The following is a 19,044-nucleotide window of genomic DNA, read 5'->3' as shown; positions in this document are numbered from 1 at the left end:
ATACATTTTCCAATTATTCTTGTTTGTCATTTGTAATTATACATTATGACAATGCGAATGCATTTGAACATATATTATAATACAACTGGACTTTAAGGTCTTATACATTATAGGTAGGTACATACATATATGATTTACCTATAGGAACTTATTTAATTTATACACAAACATTGGTATTAATAGGTTAGACATCATTACAGACATAAATTAGCTAAAACAGTAGAGCTAAATAGGTACTTACATAATAAAATGTTAATTTATTTTACAAAACCATTTAGATATCGTACATGTTTATGATAATCTATTGTGTCTTCTCGTGAAATAAAATTTCGTGTATTGACGACTTGACGAATTGTTTTGTTTGGTAACTTGGAATAATAAATTATAAAATTATAATTAATTATTCAATTATATAATCAATACCTACCTATTTTGAAATTAAACTGTTATAGGGTCAAAAGTAAAAAAAAAAAACGTCCTTGGTCAGTTGATCTACAGAGCTCGGACTGCTCTTTTAACCAACTCTTCGGTGTTAATTTATTTTAAATTATATTTTCAAAATAATCCATTGTCAATTCTATATGGTAGGTAGTGTTTGTATTTTATTGTAGTGCAACTATATACCTACCTACCTACCTACTTTGTATTTGTTCAAATTTAAATATTAGTTTAATCATATCATTCAAAATATTGGAGCAAACTGCAATTATTTAATGACAAATAAAATTTAGTACTATTAAGAAAGGTATGTTATTTTTTAAAACTATAGTTATTAATTAAAATTACATTTTTAAAGAACTAATTAATTTTGTATCAATATATTATGTAAATCAAGCAATCTAACAATCGACAGATACTTGTAGATATATATTTTTTAGACCTTTTATAAAATGTGACACATTATAGGTACCTATACCTAATCAGTAATCACTATAATTCATAATTAGTTATACCTATATACTTATTTGAAACAATAATTTATAAAATAATATTATTTAGTACATAAGCTTAATCTCTACAAATTGTTAGAATTATAAAAATTATCATTAGAGTTAAGATGTAACTTGTAAATATTATTATTGGTACATATCTACCTAAACAGTAAAAGTAAGCAAACATCCTTTGATGTTTAAGCTTTTAAAAATAATAAAATAGTTATAATACTTACACTTTATAACTAAGTAAATATCCTTATGAAATGTATGTAGTTATCTACTGTAAACATATTAAATATTTTTCTACAATTGGTAGTTAACTATTAGTAGATAACTACTTGTGTATTTTGTGTCTTGTAATTTGTAATACCTACCTATAAATCTTCTGTTTAAAAAACATTGAATAAAATGCACAGAAAATACAGACAAGTCATTCTGTTTGGATCATATCAATTTCCTGCATGACCTTTAAATACCTATTTAAAATTCACTCTTAATAAATTTACCAATCTACTATGCAGATAGTTTATAGGTGGCTATAATATACCTACTTATAGTAGCTATTATAGGTATAAATATTAAACCCTGATCGATTTAAAAATGTACCTCCATCATTCGAGTTAAGGCTCATTTTTATTCTGTTCTTAAATAATTTTAATTATGATTGTGTAATTGTGTATATCATCCAACTAATAATAGTTGTAAAACTTGTTTGTGTTTATAAATTTGTACTATAAAATATTAAAAGTAAGTTTTATTCAAATTTTTTCATCATTATTATTTACATTTGTCTGCTAAAGATTAAAATAAATAGGTACATTAAAAATCTAGTGTAACAGGTAATCCATTTTGTAATCGTTTATTTTAATTTCTAAACAATAGGTTGAGACCTAACTACAATACAATTTTAAATTGTCAATTAAATAATGTATTTAATAATATTGTTTTTTCTTATGAATACATAAGATAGCATTAAAATCATCTACAACTATATGGTACTGGGTTAGGTTACTATTTAAGTACCTACCTCGTATGGACTATTTATGAAATATATTTATAATTATAACAATATCTCTATAGTAGCCAGTAGGTATACTACCTACTACTCTACTAGGGTACCTATATAATTTTATAACTTGTAAAGTTGCAAGTATTTATTAGCTATTGAACAATTTATATATTTAAGCTAATTCTAACTATATACCTATATGCTGTAAGTAAATACTAACAAGTATAGTTATTTTTCGGTTATCATATTCTGGTGGCCATACAAGGTCTATTGACTCCCCGCCGAAATTTCGAATCCGTTATCTTAGGTATTCCGATAATATGTTTACTAAATATCTACTTATTTTGCCATTTTAATTATGCAGGTTAATCACACATTCATAAATATAATTTTATAAGATCCGATTAATGAAATCCCATACAAAATATTAAACTTTGTGGCGATCGGCTAAAATAGTTAGTACCACATACAAAAATCGAATCGAAATTTCACTGTTAGCCAAATAACCGCCAGAGTACAATACTACAATAACTGAAAAATACCAATTATATTGTATCAATTATTGTAGATAATCATTAATATATACTGTTGATTCTATAGTAACTATTATTGGTTATTGTCTACTAGCTAGTAGCTATTACTTGTTAGTAACTTTATAGGTAGGCACCTATTCAACATTTAGTTGTTGAACTTGCCTTATATATTAGATAATAGGTAGAATTGTTCATGTATTTAGAAAATACAGTTACTAATAAATCTAATATTAATAATTATGTGCATTGTACTTATTGTAAATTTTAATATAGAATAAAATAACCTAAATTAAACTTTTTCATCAATTTTCATGGATAATTTTAAACTCCCCAAATATATTAATTTCAAATATCTTAACAGTAACACTATATCATACAATATTCGGTTTGTCGACGTTTAAAGAGACGTTGGTGTCCTTAAAAAATAAATCAACAAATAAATTATTGAATGTCTCTCTTTTTAATTAATATTATATATTATATTTGGTATAAATATTCAATAATATTTATTATCACTTATATGTGTACTATTTTTGTGTTTGTGTGGCGTGTGCACAGTAGCGTCACGAACATTTTATCTATAAGGCCATTAGAGCAAATATTGAAGCTAATCAGACATAAAATTAAAACCTGTCAATGTAGGACGTAGGTAATAGGTATATATTATAAATATTTTTTTAATTATAAAATAAAGTTCCCCTATTATATATACATATAAGGATACAACATTACAGCATATTATTATGTTTTTTACCCATATGCTGACAGCTAACTCCTATAGAATAAAATGTAATATCTATTAACACGATAAACTAACATAATAAATACATCAAATATTGTCTATTGGCATGCCTATTATATTATGACACATTGATGCTAATTTATCACACTGAATTAAATTTAACATGTTACTTTTTCAATAATGATAGTTAAATATAAAAATATTTACTCGGCTTAATAAAATTATCCACCCACCTAAAATTATTCGCGGCAATTGAAAAAAAAATAAGATCGTGACGCCACTGTGTCCACTCTATACTTTTATACTTTTATTATTTACTTATTATATTTTATTATATTTTAGCATATGGATTGTACACTTTCAGTTAAAAAATAATTTTAACTTTAACAAAAAAAAAAAAATAACTTAATTTTTAACTTAACATTTTTTTTTATACTAAAACTTGACTAGTAATATTAATATTAATTAATTAGAACTTCTGAGAAAAAGGAAAATTAATCTGTTTAATTTACTAACAGAATCACATTTTTAACGAAAGAATTATGTTGTATTACGTTATGGTAGTTAGAATTACATTACTTCAAAAATTGTAAGCCTTTTACTACCTATACCTATCTATAGTCTCCACGAAAACAAAATTAATTGTGAGACAATTTAAATCAAGCTCTAAACATAATATATTCCAGTTTACCTACACTAATTTATAAAACAGTTGACTCGCACGTGAGACTCATGTAGTCATATATTATAATATCAAAATTGAAAATTTAATAATTTCTCAGTGTGTCTTAGTTATTTAATAATAAATAATTGCAAGAATCAAATAAATTGAGCTGTCAACAATGCAATAGTTATATCTTCATTATAATAAGATTATAACTTAGATTTTATCTATAATATAGGTAAAATACTATAGTAGAAAAATAATATAAAATATATCATAAACTTTATTATTCATGAATATGTATTATATTTTTTTTAGTTTTTGTAAAATTGTGTTTAATAGTTTTTTTTAAACTAAGTAAATCATGTTACTTATTAAGTTATAGCTTATAGATAAATATTTTTGGATTAAATTAATACGTTTAGTATAAAATATGTTATATTTTGTTTAAATACTGCAACAAATAATGTGAATACTACCTATGTATACATAATACTGATATATTATATTATAACGCTACATGTTTAACTATATATTTATGTGTTAATATAGATGTCTGTGTTATTCAACCGTATTCAGCAAGCCACAGAATGGGTAGAACAAAATACTGGTAAATACCTAATTTAAATAATTGTATGCAAAAAAATTATCAGAAGTTAAGACTGTTAAGAGTGATATTTTTAGCAACGAACATTCGATATTTCTAAAATAATAATTATAAATAATAAACATTTAAAGTTTTTTTATGCATGAAGTGGTCAGCAGAAATTTCGAGAGGCAACTGTTTCCACTTTTCTTCTTTTTTTTCAAAACTTTAAATACTTAATGAAAAAAATACACTTTTCATTCAATATTTGATATTTTTATATAATCCCCTCTCATCATGAAGTCATCTCGATAATGTCGATTGATCATTAAAAATAAAAACAATTTGGGCCCGATTTGTATGTACCGTACCTATACAATTATAAAGTATACCCATTATTTAAAAATTAGAAGCTGAGTTTAAGTACACATAAGATTATTATTATTATTTAAAAACAATCGTCTATTAGTTAAATTAAATAGGTAGCAGTAGACCACCTTATTGAATTTCCTGTTTGCCATAGTGCATTGCTGCAATAGCATTAGTGTTATCGATACAAGTACCTCTACCTATCGCACCAAGCACAGTATATTATCTAAAAATACTCACTCAACTATTTTAATTATTGAATTTTATAAATAGCTGAGTTATGTTATAATAAATAATGATTTACTTATATTATAATTTTATACAATAGTGTTATATTATTATTAATAAAATATTTGATTCTTGGCTAAAGTTAAATCGTTGAATTTAGTTTTAATTACCTATGAAGAAATAATTTATTTAACTTTCATAGTAGGTACTTAACAAAATAAATAAAATTGTAGAGCTCACCCTGCAGTGACAACCTACTAAAAAAATAAAAAGTAAATACCTGCCTTAGTTTAATAAATATGTTAATTTTATTTCTTAGACAAATCACTGAATACGAAAATCAATTCTTAGCGTAAATGGTTATAACTTATTCATGGTATCACCATAAACATTTTTTTTTATTGATAATACCATTGATTAAATATACAGTATATTTAATACATAAAAATTATTTTAGTATGCCACTGATTCGGTAAATTTAACTAAATATTGACAAATAAATATAAAATCACTTATTTTGTATAATAATTAATAATTGTATTATAAAATTAAATCGTATATTACTGGTACCTATTAACTTATACATTTATAACTAATTAAGGAAATACCAATGTAGATATCATAAAACGGTTAAATATATATCTATAGGTTCATTGAATAAATAGCTTTTCATTAAATCTAAATATTTTGAAAACTTCAATGTATTTACATAATAGTAAATTGGTGAACATTTTCAAGTCCTACGATAAATGTTTTTAGAATTCCAACAAAAAAATTAAAACCGTTATTTTTTGTTTAAATATCTAATTGGTTTTAATATATAATATATAAAAAAAATATTCATGTATTGAATTTTCGATATTTTTAAATAAACATAAACTTATGAGGTAACTTGTATATTTTTGTATTATCAAGCTTAGAAAAAAAATGTTATCAAGATACGTTGATTGAAAAAATAACTAATAAAATTAGATAATTTCAAATAGGTAACTATTATAATAAGTAATAAATAACTTAAAATGTGCCAAAATATTTTGAAAATGTTATGTCTAGGAAATACTAACTAATACAAATATTTAGTTAAAATTTCAAGTATTTATTTTGGTCTTTAATTTTTAATTACAACTAAAAAACTAAATCGATTGTTTCGATAACTGATGTTGTGTAAATATTTTTGTTTTTCATTAGTTTTTCTTGATTATTTTAAAAAGTCCTAGATATAGGAATGCTTTACTATCCCCTAACAGACAACAGTACAAAGAAGATACAAATTTCATAGTTGGATATTGAATAATTTTTTATTGTTTTGAATGACGACAGTTACAAAAATAAATAAAAATAATAAGCATATTATAATACTAACATTAAACTATTTAAACTAATACATATTTTATTGTCTTGATCAGAATCTAAAATATGCCTTGGAACATTATTAAAACAAAGTTCTTTTTTTACAGTAAGTAAAATATACTTAGTAGGCACTTTAAGGATAGGTAACGTCTAATAGTCCAATGACATTTTGGTGTGATAGGTCAGATAGGATATGTATCTACTATGTAATGTATTTATTGTTTTTTAGTATTATCTTAAAAGTTTTTATTATTCTTTTTCAGATCCTGATATGAAAGACCTTTGGCTTATGGGATCAATATGGCCAATTACAATCATAGTGATTGCTTATTTGTATTTTGTTCTTAAACTTGGTCCGGAATTCATGAAGTATCGTAATCCTTTCAATATTGATCGCATTGTTATGATTTATAATGCAGTACAAGTTTTATTTTCTATGTACTTGGTGAAAGAGGTAAGATATCAACACTTGTTAAAATATAAAAAGAATAAATAAATATTTGTTTAGAATAGGTACTGAGTACTAATATATTCAAATAACAATTGCATTGTATCCTAACAAAAAAAAATTTAACTTTAACGTAGTACTTTTTAGTTTTATTTTTGGTAGGGGAAAGGGGATAGAGTGTGATTAGTACACTAATTTAACCATGCCATTAGTTCTTATATATTCTAAAAATAATGCATTTTACAGTTTTAATAAAAAATTTTTTTTGTTTAGCAGAAACTACGTGGATATCAAAATTAGCATACACTTAATAACTATTAACTATTTAGTTATACTATATAGTATTCAATTTTAACATATTTTTACTATAATCTTTTAATAAAAATATTCAGGTTTTGAAAAAATCATTAATATTTATATGTATAGTCGACTCTCAATAATTCGAAACTTTCGGTAATTCGAAGTAAATTATCGTTCTCTTGAAAATCTCGCATTAATTCAAATAAAACAATTAATTTAAGTATACCTACTCGGTAATTCGAAATATAATTTTGGAAAAACTAGTCACTAACACGTGACAATTCAAAGTTTCATCGATTAAACGCTCGAAAATTCGAAGTATATTCACCAAATATACGTATTTCTTATGATTTTTTTGTTAATAATTTACTATACAATTGTATACAAATGAAGAGTCCTCTTAGACACTCAAAATTTGGAAAATACATTAAACGTTGATGAAGACATTGAAAACAACACAGACCCTCTACCTCATGAGACTTTGAAAGAAGCCACTTCATCATTGTAAAAATTACGTAACATTTCGCTCCAGTCACCAAGTCGGTGTCGACATTTTTAAAGCTTTATTTACTCCAGAAAATAGTATTGAGAAATTAAAATTAAGTTCAGTGAAGCAGTAAACAATTATTTATTTCTTTAAAAATAATTATCTTTTATAATAATAATTTAATATATATAATAAAAATAATAATTTTATACTTACATTTTAAAAACAATAAAACGCTGTAATACCGATTAATTTAATAATTTTAATAAAAAAAAAAACAAAAAATTATTCATAACTCAGTAATTTGATTTTTTTTTATTTTAAACTACTCAGAAATTCGAAATTTTTCATAAGTCCCGTCAACTTTGAAGAGTCGACTATATATATATAGGTTAAGTGATAAACACAGAATAGAGATTTTAAAATTTGTATGAAAAATTCAATAATGACACGATTATAATAAATCAATCAAGTATTACTATAGAGTGTAGACCCAATAATAACTGTTATAACTAAAATGTTCTATTTATTAAATAAAAATCGATATTATATAATATATTATATATTATATTAATAATTGATGTAGTAACATAATATTAGGTATGCATATAATGTAATGTATATGTATTATTCTCATTGATAGGCATTTAGATTGGTGTGGCTGCGAGACGATTACCGATTCTATTGCATTGAAAAAAGTAAAGATGACCCTGAAATAGCAAATCAAGTAATTTTAAATTTCTTACATTCCCATTTTACCCTTAAGTCTTAGTAAAAATAAATAACATTGTTAAAAACATAATATTGTTTATTTTATAGCAAGTAATTACTGTTTGGCTGTTTCTCGCGAGTAAATTTCTTGACCTCCTAGACACAGTAATTACATTTTAATTTAATAAGTTATACTTTTTTTTACTCACAACAAATACGTTATATTAAACACTTTGAATTGAAAACAATTTTAGATCTTTTTTATACTAAGAAAAAAACAAAATCAAGTAACATTTTTACATGTTTACCATCATACGTTGGTTATAACAGTCGGCTGGATCTTAACTAATTTTTATCCAGGTATAATTATATAGATATTACAATCATAACGAGTAACAAATAATTTATTTGTCAAAATCTGAATGTATAATGTTAAATCGATTTTAGGAGGACAAGCCGCATTCTTTGGTACCATTAATGCATTTGTGCATGTTATAATGTATAGTTACTATTTTTTGACTATAATAAACCCAGAATATAAAAAAGCATGGTGGAAAAAATATTTAACCACTATACAACTGGTAATGTATTATTTATTTGAAATTTATTTTATAAGATATAGGAATAAATAGTTATAATTACGGTTAATTATCTAGGTAATATGTTTACATTATATTTTAACACCTAGGCAATGAATGCAGTATAAATATAAGATAAACAATATATAAATCAGTTTAATGCATTGATAAGGTTATAATAAAATTTTAATCCGATATTAAATAAATTGTTATAAAATGAATGTTTAAGATCCTTTATTGGATACAAATATTAATTATTCATCACAGACTTTAGTAACGCAACTTGATGTAACTTAAAGGTTCTAAGTATAGGAATATTATGGGATTATTAAAGTCTCTTTATAAATATGTTTTCCGCATTATTAAATTATCAATATATTTTTATTTTATAAACAATAAAGTAATTTAATATAGTTAAACATTCAATATAATATGCATTTTAGCTATCCCAATTGGTTTAACCTGATTTGTATCAAACATTTATTGTCTTATAATAGTTATGATTTAATTAAAGCGTTGTACCTAGTTTCCATTTAATAATGTTATCAATTAAATTTGATAATAACCATGTTATTTCTTTATTTTTCTTATGCTAAAGAAAAATTTGATCCTTCTTTTATTCATTTAAAATATGACATGCAATGTACAATTTGCACGATAAATAATGAATATGGATTATTATATATTTATTATTTATAATTTGATGAAACTAAGAAACCGGGAGGTGTGTGTGGGGTGTATCCCAGTAGTAGCACCACTGAAAAATTCTATTCTATGTATCATTTATATTTATCAATCATCTGTATTTATATTATATCAGTAGTATTTAGTATTTGTGTGTATACGCGTGTGGTATCTTGAAAGAGAGAATATATCGTAAATTCGTCAATTGTTTAACATTAATAATATTCATTATATAATATTTATTAATATGCGTAAAATTCATTTAAATTATTTCTAAATAATATTTTATTCTTAAAAATAAGATATATTTATTATTTTCTAGGTGCAATTCGTTATTACTGGAATACATGGATTAATAACGCTGTTTGAACCTGACTGCAATTACCCTAGATTAATAATGTTATTAGCAATTCCACAAGATATATTTATGTTCATTTTATTCTGGGACTTTTATAAAACAGCATACATTAAACCAAAGAAGCTTAAACAATGATGAATTTAAATATTATAAAATAAAAATGTTTTTATTTATTCCATATCATTTTTTTTATTGCTTATATTCATCTCCATACATAACGAAAAGACTTATAAAATACTGATTTTTATTTTTCACTAAGTGTTTAATTTAATTTTAATACAATATTAGATAGTTATAATATGATAGAGTAGAAATAGTTCTAATAAACAATATGAAAAATACATAAATCATAATGCATTTCAAATTGCATGTTATCTAGTTATGAGTTTGGAAGAATTGGTTTGTGTTTTATTTTTTAAAAACTATTGGCACGCCACTATAATTGTCTACTGTATGTACTAATAATTTCTACCTACTAAACATTTTTAAAGAATATGCGCATTACCGCATTCAATTTTTGAGATACTAAATTAAATATATTTCCTAGCGATGAATAGTAATATATTTAATTAAAATACAAGGTACAATACTGTATTAGCCATTAGGATTCTGAATATAATATGTTTTACGTCTTACATATTTACGAATAAAAAATTCAATGACAAAACTTTGATTTAATTTAATTTGTCTAAATAATTTAAATTGAAATGTAAAAAAGGAATCGTTACCAATCGATCAAATCGTTATTATTAATATATATTTATATATAAATAGTGAGTTTAAATTTTATTTTTTTAAATTAAATTATTCAAGATAGTGCTTCATTTGTTCAAAAAAATATTTTTTATACCTATGTCATAATATTATATGCATGAAAAATCATAATAATCGTTTTATTTTTAAATTTCTTGACTATATCAGCGTTAATTAAAATATATAGGTAGTTAGATAAAAAAGATAACACAATTTATGATAATAATTAGTAATTACCAACGATTTGGAAATTATTGTAAATAAAAGTCACAGTAGCTATAGAAAATTGTATGTAAGATTAGTTTCTCTTGATTTGAAAAGTATAAACTATGTTAATATGTTAAACAAAAAATAAATTGAAGTGCAAATTAATTCTATATATTATGTAATTTAAACTTTTTAAAAGTTGTATTGCTTATCATATAAAGATCAATTAAAAGCACTAACACGAATCTAAATGAATCAAGCTGATAGTACATTTTACTAGTTACTAAATATTTGTATATTATTTATATAAGTATAATAATAGTTTAAGCTTTTAGACTTTCTATTAGTGTATAATTCTTTAGTTAGAAAACGTCAATCAATAAGTCAAATAAATCGTCAATATTAAAATGAAAACAATATCCACATTACAAAACACATGTATGACGGATCAAACCTTTTTGTTAATTGTTAAATTCGTAGATAATAAACCCGAAAACGTATTCTGTTTGAACGAACAAACTTTTCAAGTATTCATCATTCGAACATAATATATTGTTAGTTTATGATATTTTACTTTTAATTTAATGACCCCTGGAGCATTTATTATAAACATAGGTTGTTAAAAATATTCTATAATTCGAAAAAACTAATATTAAAAAAATATATACATATATATTTTAAAGATCTATTCATCTTATTTATATTATATAATACATTTTAACAAATACAATATAATCAGTTTATAGAACTATCAAAACATTTAAAGTCAATTTTATACTACGTGCAAGACAAGGAATGTATAAGTTTTACAATTATGGTTGTTTTTTTTCAAATATTTTATACCTATACATTTTATAGTTTTTATATTTTTACGACCATCTTACTCCCCACCATCTGATTATTTCAAATACGAAAATCGAGAGGAATTTTTTTTGAAACATACAATACATACTACATACATAGCACTCGTATGCTTTACACCAGAAATTATCAAACACTTAAAATCGCATTAAGAACTAATAATTATCATCATTCTGCATAAATGGTTTGAATGGTTAACTTGTCATTCATTTTAACATAGCTGAGTTTAAATACATGTACTTACACGATTTCAAACATTGTCTTATTTAAATAAGTTTTAAGTTTTTTTTTCTGGTTGATTTTAAATGTAGTTCGTTGACACCAAATCATTACATTACAAACTTTAAAAGCCTATAGGTAACTTATAAATCCTTCACTCGTTTGACAATATTTTTAATGTCATTACTTCCTGCGTGACCTCTGTTATATATTCAAATTAAACCAATATCATAGCCCACGGAATGTTTGAAATTACATAGTCTTCATTTCGTCTTAAGAAACGCAATGTTCGTTAGCTAACTTGATTTCTTCAAGTTCATGTGGTATGGTGGTTAGATAAAAAGTCATTTTAGTCTAACTGTTGTATTCCACATAACCTACTTAGAACCATACCAATTGCATTTGATTCCTGCACATCAAGATACAAGTACACAATAGTACATCAAGGTAAGCATCGTTTATAATTATTATTATTTCAATATCACAATTTTATTAATAGGTACTTCTTATGGTTTGTGCAGGAATAAAAATAATTAATACATTTATTTTACCAAATTAGTTTGAAAATAGTATGCTTGAGTATTATATTTCATAATTGTTTTCTCAATATCTAGTACCTAATTAAAATTCATTATTCATATAACCTAGGTATACTAATTAAATCAGAGGATGAGGATATTCAACAATGCACGTTTATAGGAACCTGTCACCTGTTTAGAATATAAGCACGTATTATTATATAAGCCTTTCAAAATATGATAATCATTAATAATTGCTAAAAAAAATAACAGTATCATTGATAGATATTGATCTTGATTTAATATTGTATTAAATGAAATAATAAAAAATAAATGTTTTCATTTATTCGTAAATATCATTATGCTTATACAATATTTATACAATTCTATTTCAAATACCTACCATTGTTAATAAAACAACAAAATGATTATATTATCATTAAACTGAATATTGTTGGCGATATACCCACATTAAAATTTACCTACCAACATAATTATGCCATTAATTAAGCCATTGAAATTAACTAGGCTGTCGAAATAAAATTAATTTTTAATTCTTTTGTTATTGATAAAATCCACATTTGAAATTGTAGCCTGGCCTTGGAGGTGGCATGGCTATCCCCTCACCACCATGTCAGAATTTATATTACATATAAAATAAAAGTATATGCCATTACTTCTGTAACATATTAGACCTTGTCTTATAACTTTAAAATGACATATTGTTATTAAAAGTAACTAGGTAATATGTGGCATGACATGTAAAGATAATATACTCCCAATAGCGCGCGTAAATGAGAGTTAAAACCCGGGCACCTTATATAGTTGCATGTATTGCGTAAAAAAGGGTATGAACGAATTGCATCCATAGTAGGACTATATTGGTGGGTTTTTTTTTCGTTTTCGTGGATTCTCCGTGGTATATTTTTGAAGAGTCCTGGGCTCTGATTTTATTTTTCGATGCAATATTATAAAATAAAAAAAGGAATTGATTTTTTTCCGATTCCTGACTGATAAGCTAGTTGTCGTTTAACGTTATCATGATCAATATTATACTCGGCTTCTATTAAATGTATATATGTATATAATATTTAGTTTTACAATATTTTGGATTTACCAAGCATCTATTGTATATAAAATATTTGATTAAATACAGTGTTTACAAGTAATAAGTATACACTCCAAAAATAATAAATTTATTTATTTTTTATTTAATAGTTAAAATATCCGAATTGTATCTCTGATTTTTTTGGGACGTAATTCGTGTATACCTTTTTTACGGGACGTAAATCATATGTCCCCGTTAAAACATACCTATTTTTGTATACACAAATATTAATAATATACAAATTATACATTAATCGTATAATTATGTATACCTACCTAATACTACTATTAAGTTATCAGATGTGTCTAAATGGGAGGGGGTGAAATAGACAGTTAGAGATACTATTATTTACTACGAAGACTTTTATATATACACTATAATTTTAAAACAAGTATTATGGTTTTTAAAATAGTATATTTGTTGTGAATAATAAAAAAATCTACTGGCAACTTAATATTCTTACTTTTAAAATTTGTTCATTTGTTATAGGTCAATTCATTAAAATATTAAAAATAATAAAGTAAAATGGATTATTATGATAATATGTTATAGTACAATGCCCTCTTAGAACATAATTATAACACTAAATACCTATATATTTTGTAATAATTAATTTAAAACTATATGCAAAGACTAAATTTCCTTCCTTGGAAGTTAGTGTACCCAATTAACTACCAATCTAAAAATGAGTACAATAATATTGTTCCTGTATCTCTGATTTTCCAAAAACAAAATTGGGAAAATAAAAAATGGAAAGTGTTTCTGTTTTCAAGATATTTATATTATTGAAAATATGATGATATCATTTTTTATTATCTTTATTATTTATTTGTCTATATTTTCAGATGTCAATTCTATATCACAAGGCGTCCGATATTTTAGAATGGATAGACGAAAATGGAGGTGAGTTAATTATATTTTAGACTATGAATATTAAATACCAAAGTATAAAATATATTCATAAATATTATTTTATTATTTTAACTTATTTATTATAAAAAAAAATATTTAAAACGGTGACGGAATTTATTATAAAATATTTTTATTATAAATATCACGGATATGCTTATTATAATATTATAACCTATAAAATGAAATGGATTTTCTATTTCATCTTAATATTTTTGTACAAGGTGATTCACCAAGCACGTTTTATACTATTTTTTCATTTGATGATGAATTTATTCAAAATATATTTTTTTTGAATTTTTAAATTTACATAAAGATCATAATTTAAATTTTTGAGATTTTTTGTACTACTTAATAGATATTTTTTGGAGTAGGTTCAAACTTTTGTTTTTCAAATGAGAAAATCTACAGTAAATTATCAAGTGAATATTTTTTTCTAAATGTTTAAAAATCAAAATTCAAGAGAGTAGTTTTTATGGTATTTTACTTTGTGTATTAAAAATAATACATCTAGGATAATAAGTTAAAAAGGTTTATGCCGTTATAGTAACTTAAAAATGTTAGCAATTAATATTAAACTATCAAAATTTATAATTTATTGTATACTTTAATAAAACCATTTCTGAGAACTTTCATTTTCAATATAAACATATAATACAAAAAGTACTCGTTCTAATATTGAGTTAGGTACATCAAAATGTTTAAAAGAATGATTTAATAAATAATTTACAAAAAAATGGAGGGTTTTATTTGAAAAATAGAAATTTATGTAACCACAAAATCTCCTAAAGTAATATAAAATAACCTCAAGCATTTGATACTAGTCTTTAAGATTAAAGTATATTTAAAATTTCTAAAAATCAGAATTCGAATAATTATTGATTATTTAATTTTAAAAAAAGGAAACGAGTATGCTTGGTGAATTACTCTGTATATTTGTAAATCTTATTATATTATTAATTTAGATTCAAGAATTAAAGATATGTGGTTAATGGATTCTCCGTGGCCAGTTTTGATCATTCTTATCGCATATCTATACTTTGTTCTAAAAGCTGGTCCAAAATTCATGAAATATCGTAGCCCATTGAAAGTTGATCGTATTGTAATGGTGTACAATGTTATTCAAGTTTTATTTTCAGCATATCTAGTGAAAGAGGTAATATAATATTTTATAAGACATTTGTTATCTATATTCAAACTTCTAAGTGTCAATATGTATTTTATACTAAAACTAGGTTACTAGTAGACATAATAAAAGTAAACATAGATAATATATGTTGGTAAACATTAAAATTTATTTTATTACATTGTTAACATTTATAATAATAATATAAATATTTATTTGCATATCCCCACTTTTCCCGAAAAAAAAAATTAACAATCATAAAAATATAGTGTTATATAGGTGGATCTCAGTTATAGTGTAATATATAAGTTCGCGTGAAAATCGGCATTGGTGTATTTTGCACTATTATACCGTGTGTTCAATTTTAAAGGTAACAGAAAATATAAATACATATGTTTTTGATAAATTTAAATTTTTAACTTTTTTTTATCTGCGCATGCGCAGTAAAATAAAAATTTCTTAAATAGGAACCACCACCATTTTGGACACTAGATTTGGATTGATTTATTTTTTTTTAACAACTTTGATCTTTACAGTATTTTGATTTCTTTAAAATTGACATTTTTAAGACAGTCGAAGTTTTAAATGAGATACTTCGTATTTATCGCATATTTCAACGCTCTACGTATCTTAATCAAGGCATTTACAGATATTATTATAAATTATTATTATACTTAATAATTAATGATAATTAAGTACAGCACTTGCCACTTGGCTTATTTTTTAACGCGATTCAAACTACTTTCTAATCTTTTCTAATATCTCTAAGAAAAATCTCTGTAAATTTCATTAAAATCAGTCTAGTAGTTTTTGAGTCTATCTCGCATAAACTACAAAATTATAAACATTGGCTTTGTGTGTACATTTTAATATAACAAACAATAAATCAAAAGTTATGTTATTTTATTTAAAAGCGCGTGGTGGATCGGCTAGTTAATACCATTTTTAATTTTTTTTTTTTTTTTGTAACCAATAATAACCTTGTGAACCATAACGAAATTTATACGAAAGCCACCTTATACCAAATAATTTGGATTGAAAAAAAAGAGTTGAACACCTTTCGAGTCTCGAGGAATCTATTGATATAAATTTTATTGAAATTGATATCTAGATAATAAATCAATAGTTATATTATAGATCCCGGTCTTAAGTATTTAAGACCATCTTATAGATAAACGCAGACTATTTATATATCTATAGAGTAAAATTCATCATTTTTATGTATCTAACATATATTTTTTCAAAATCGTTTTTACATAAGATTTCTATTCATAACATGATAAAATGTTGGGTATAATACTAGTATATGTTTTATATCGGGTAAGATTGCATGCGATCCTTGATTCAGGTAAAATTACTTTGGATATTAATAAAAGGTACTATACTTTAAATTAGATATTTACTCGTAACATTAAAATAAATTTTTGTTTTTAAATTTTCAGGCATTTCGTTTAATATGGCTTCGAGATAACTACAAAATAAACTGCATTGAAATTGATTATAGCGATACAGATGTATCCAAAGGGGTAATATTATTTACATACCTATGTATATATATATATATATATATAATTTAATATATTATTTTAATATGCTACGTGTAATGTTGCTGTACATAGTAAATACATTGTACAAATCCAATTGTAAAATCATTTTCATTGTCACTATACACAAATACACGATGTGTACTAAACATCGTGAAATTTATCGATTTTCTTTTAATTTTTGTGCTAAGAAATAAATAACTGTAAATACTGTAAATTTTCGTCAAATATTTATATTAAAATTGTTTATACATGGTACAATTAATTTTCAAATATATTTTGAATGTTTTAAGTTATTTTTTTATAGCATTGATAATAGTTTATACAGAAATTCCTCATAATTATTTCATATTGTGACTAAAAAAATCTAAAAAATATGCAACACAATTTTTGTCATAGACATTCTAAATTTGGATGAAATTAGGTATTGAAACGTTGAACAATAATTTTAGTTATTTTGATAATTAAAGTTACATAATATAATGAGCTATAAAAAATGGTACATGGTTACCTACAAAATGTTGGTATTTTACGTTAAATGGATCATCCCATTTACATATTTAAATATTCTACAATTTTAAATATCATAATATAACAAATAATAGTACTCACTATTATAATATATTATTTTTTAATGTTTACTAAATAATATATGTAAAGAAAATGTGAATATAAAAAAAAATTAAATTAAAATCATTCATTATTGTTATTTATAGATAATACGTGCTGTTTGGGTTTACTTCTTTTCTAAAGTCTTAGATTTGCTCGACACGGTAATATTATAGACCTAAGATAATAATATAGGTATACACTATCTGTAGGCATTATTATTTACAAAAAATATTATTTGTAATTTTAGATATTCTTCATATTACGTAAAAAGCAAAATCAAGTAACATTTTTACACATATATCATCATACAATGGTCTTGATGTTTAGCTGGGGTATAATAAGATTCTATCCAGGTAAAAATAATTTATAGTTAATAACATCAATATATTGTTAATAAAAATAAATAATTTACTTATAAATGTTTGGGAAATTTAGGAGGGCAAATTATTTTGTTTGGAACCATCAATGCATTTGTTCACGTTGTGATGTACAGTTACTACTTCTTGACAATTTTGAAACCAGAATACAAAAAAGCATGGTGGAAGAAATACTTAACACAATTGCAACTGGTAATGTTTTTTTTGTAAATATAACTTGTTGTAGAAATGATTGGAATTCGAGATGTTTATTATTATATTTAATGGTTATAATTCATATGCGCCGAAATATTTGTAATTATGTTACGAACTATAACTACTCTATTCAAGTCAAGAATTTAGAAGACAACCCGGTAGAACGCTGCTTACCTACTATCCATTGGTAGTCATCTACTCATGTAATACACTTTGACTTCCATACCGAGAAAACAATCAGCTGTACCGCACAGGCTGTACGCCGGACATATTAACAAGCCACGCCACTATGCACAAATCATTCACCGAGTTGTCTTCTTAACTTGAATAAAGTATAAAAATGTACAACATATTACATCGATTTTACTGATTTAGTGTTCACCTATATTATTAATTCTAATGTAATAAATATTAATGTTTAAAATAATTCTTACAGATTCAATTCGTTATCACAGGTCTTCACGGTTGTTTAGCATTATTGGCAACGGACTGCAATTATCCCAAATTGATAATTGCATTAGCAATGCCCCAAGATATGTTTATGTTTATTTTGTTCTGGGACTTTTATAAAAAAGCTTATAGACAACCCAAAAATAAACTGACTTAATTATTTATCTAAATTTACATGGATTT

General features: G+C 23.8%; 1 protein-coding gene across 1 annotated transcript; it reads left to right on the top strand.

The window, feature by feature from the left end:
- The first annotated feature begins 476 nt into the window (after positions 1 to 476).
- Positions 477 to 19,031, top strand: LOC132927400 (uncharacterized). The gene is made up of 15 exons (XM_060991924.1): positions 477 to 745; positions 4,436 to 4,493; positions 6,680 to 6,870; positions 8,295 to 8,378; positions 8,471 to 8,527; positions 8,617 to 8,722; positions 8,810 to 8,943; positions 9,947 to 10,114; positions 14,494 to 14,551; positions 15,523 to 15,713; positions 17,126 to 17,209; positions 17,944 to 18,000; positions 18,087 to 18,192; positions 18,275 to 18,408; positions 18,848 to 19,031. The coding sequence occupies exons 2-15, from the start codon at positions 4,436 to 4,438 to the stop codon at positions 19,016 to 19,018; spliced, it is 1,599 nt and encodes a 532-aa protein (XP_060847907.1). The 5' UTR covers positions 477 to 745; the 3' UTR covers positions 19,019 to 19,031.
- Positions 19,032 to 19,044: the final 13 nt, after the last annotated feature.

Source organism: Rhopalosiphum padi, chromosome 1 (assembly GCF_020882245.1).
Source record: "Rhopalosiphum padi isolate XX-2018 chromosome 1, ASM2088224v1, whole genome shotgun sequence".
Taxonomy (NCBI): Eukaryota; Metazoa; Arthropoda; class Insecta; order Hemiptera; family Aphididae; genus Rhopalosiphum; species Rhopalosiphum padi.
This window is presented reverse-complemented; position numbering and strand designations above follow the sequence as displayed.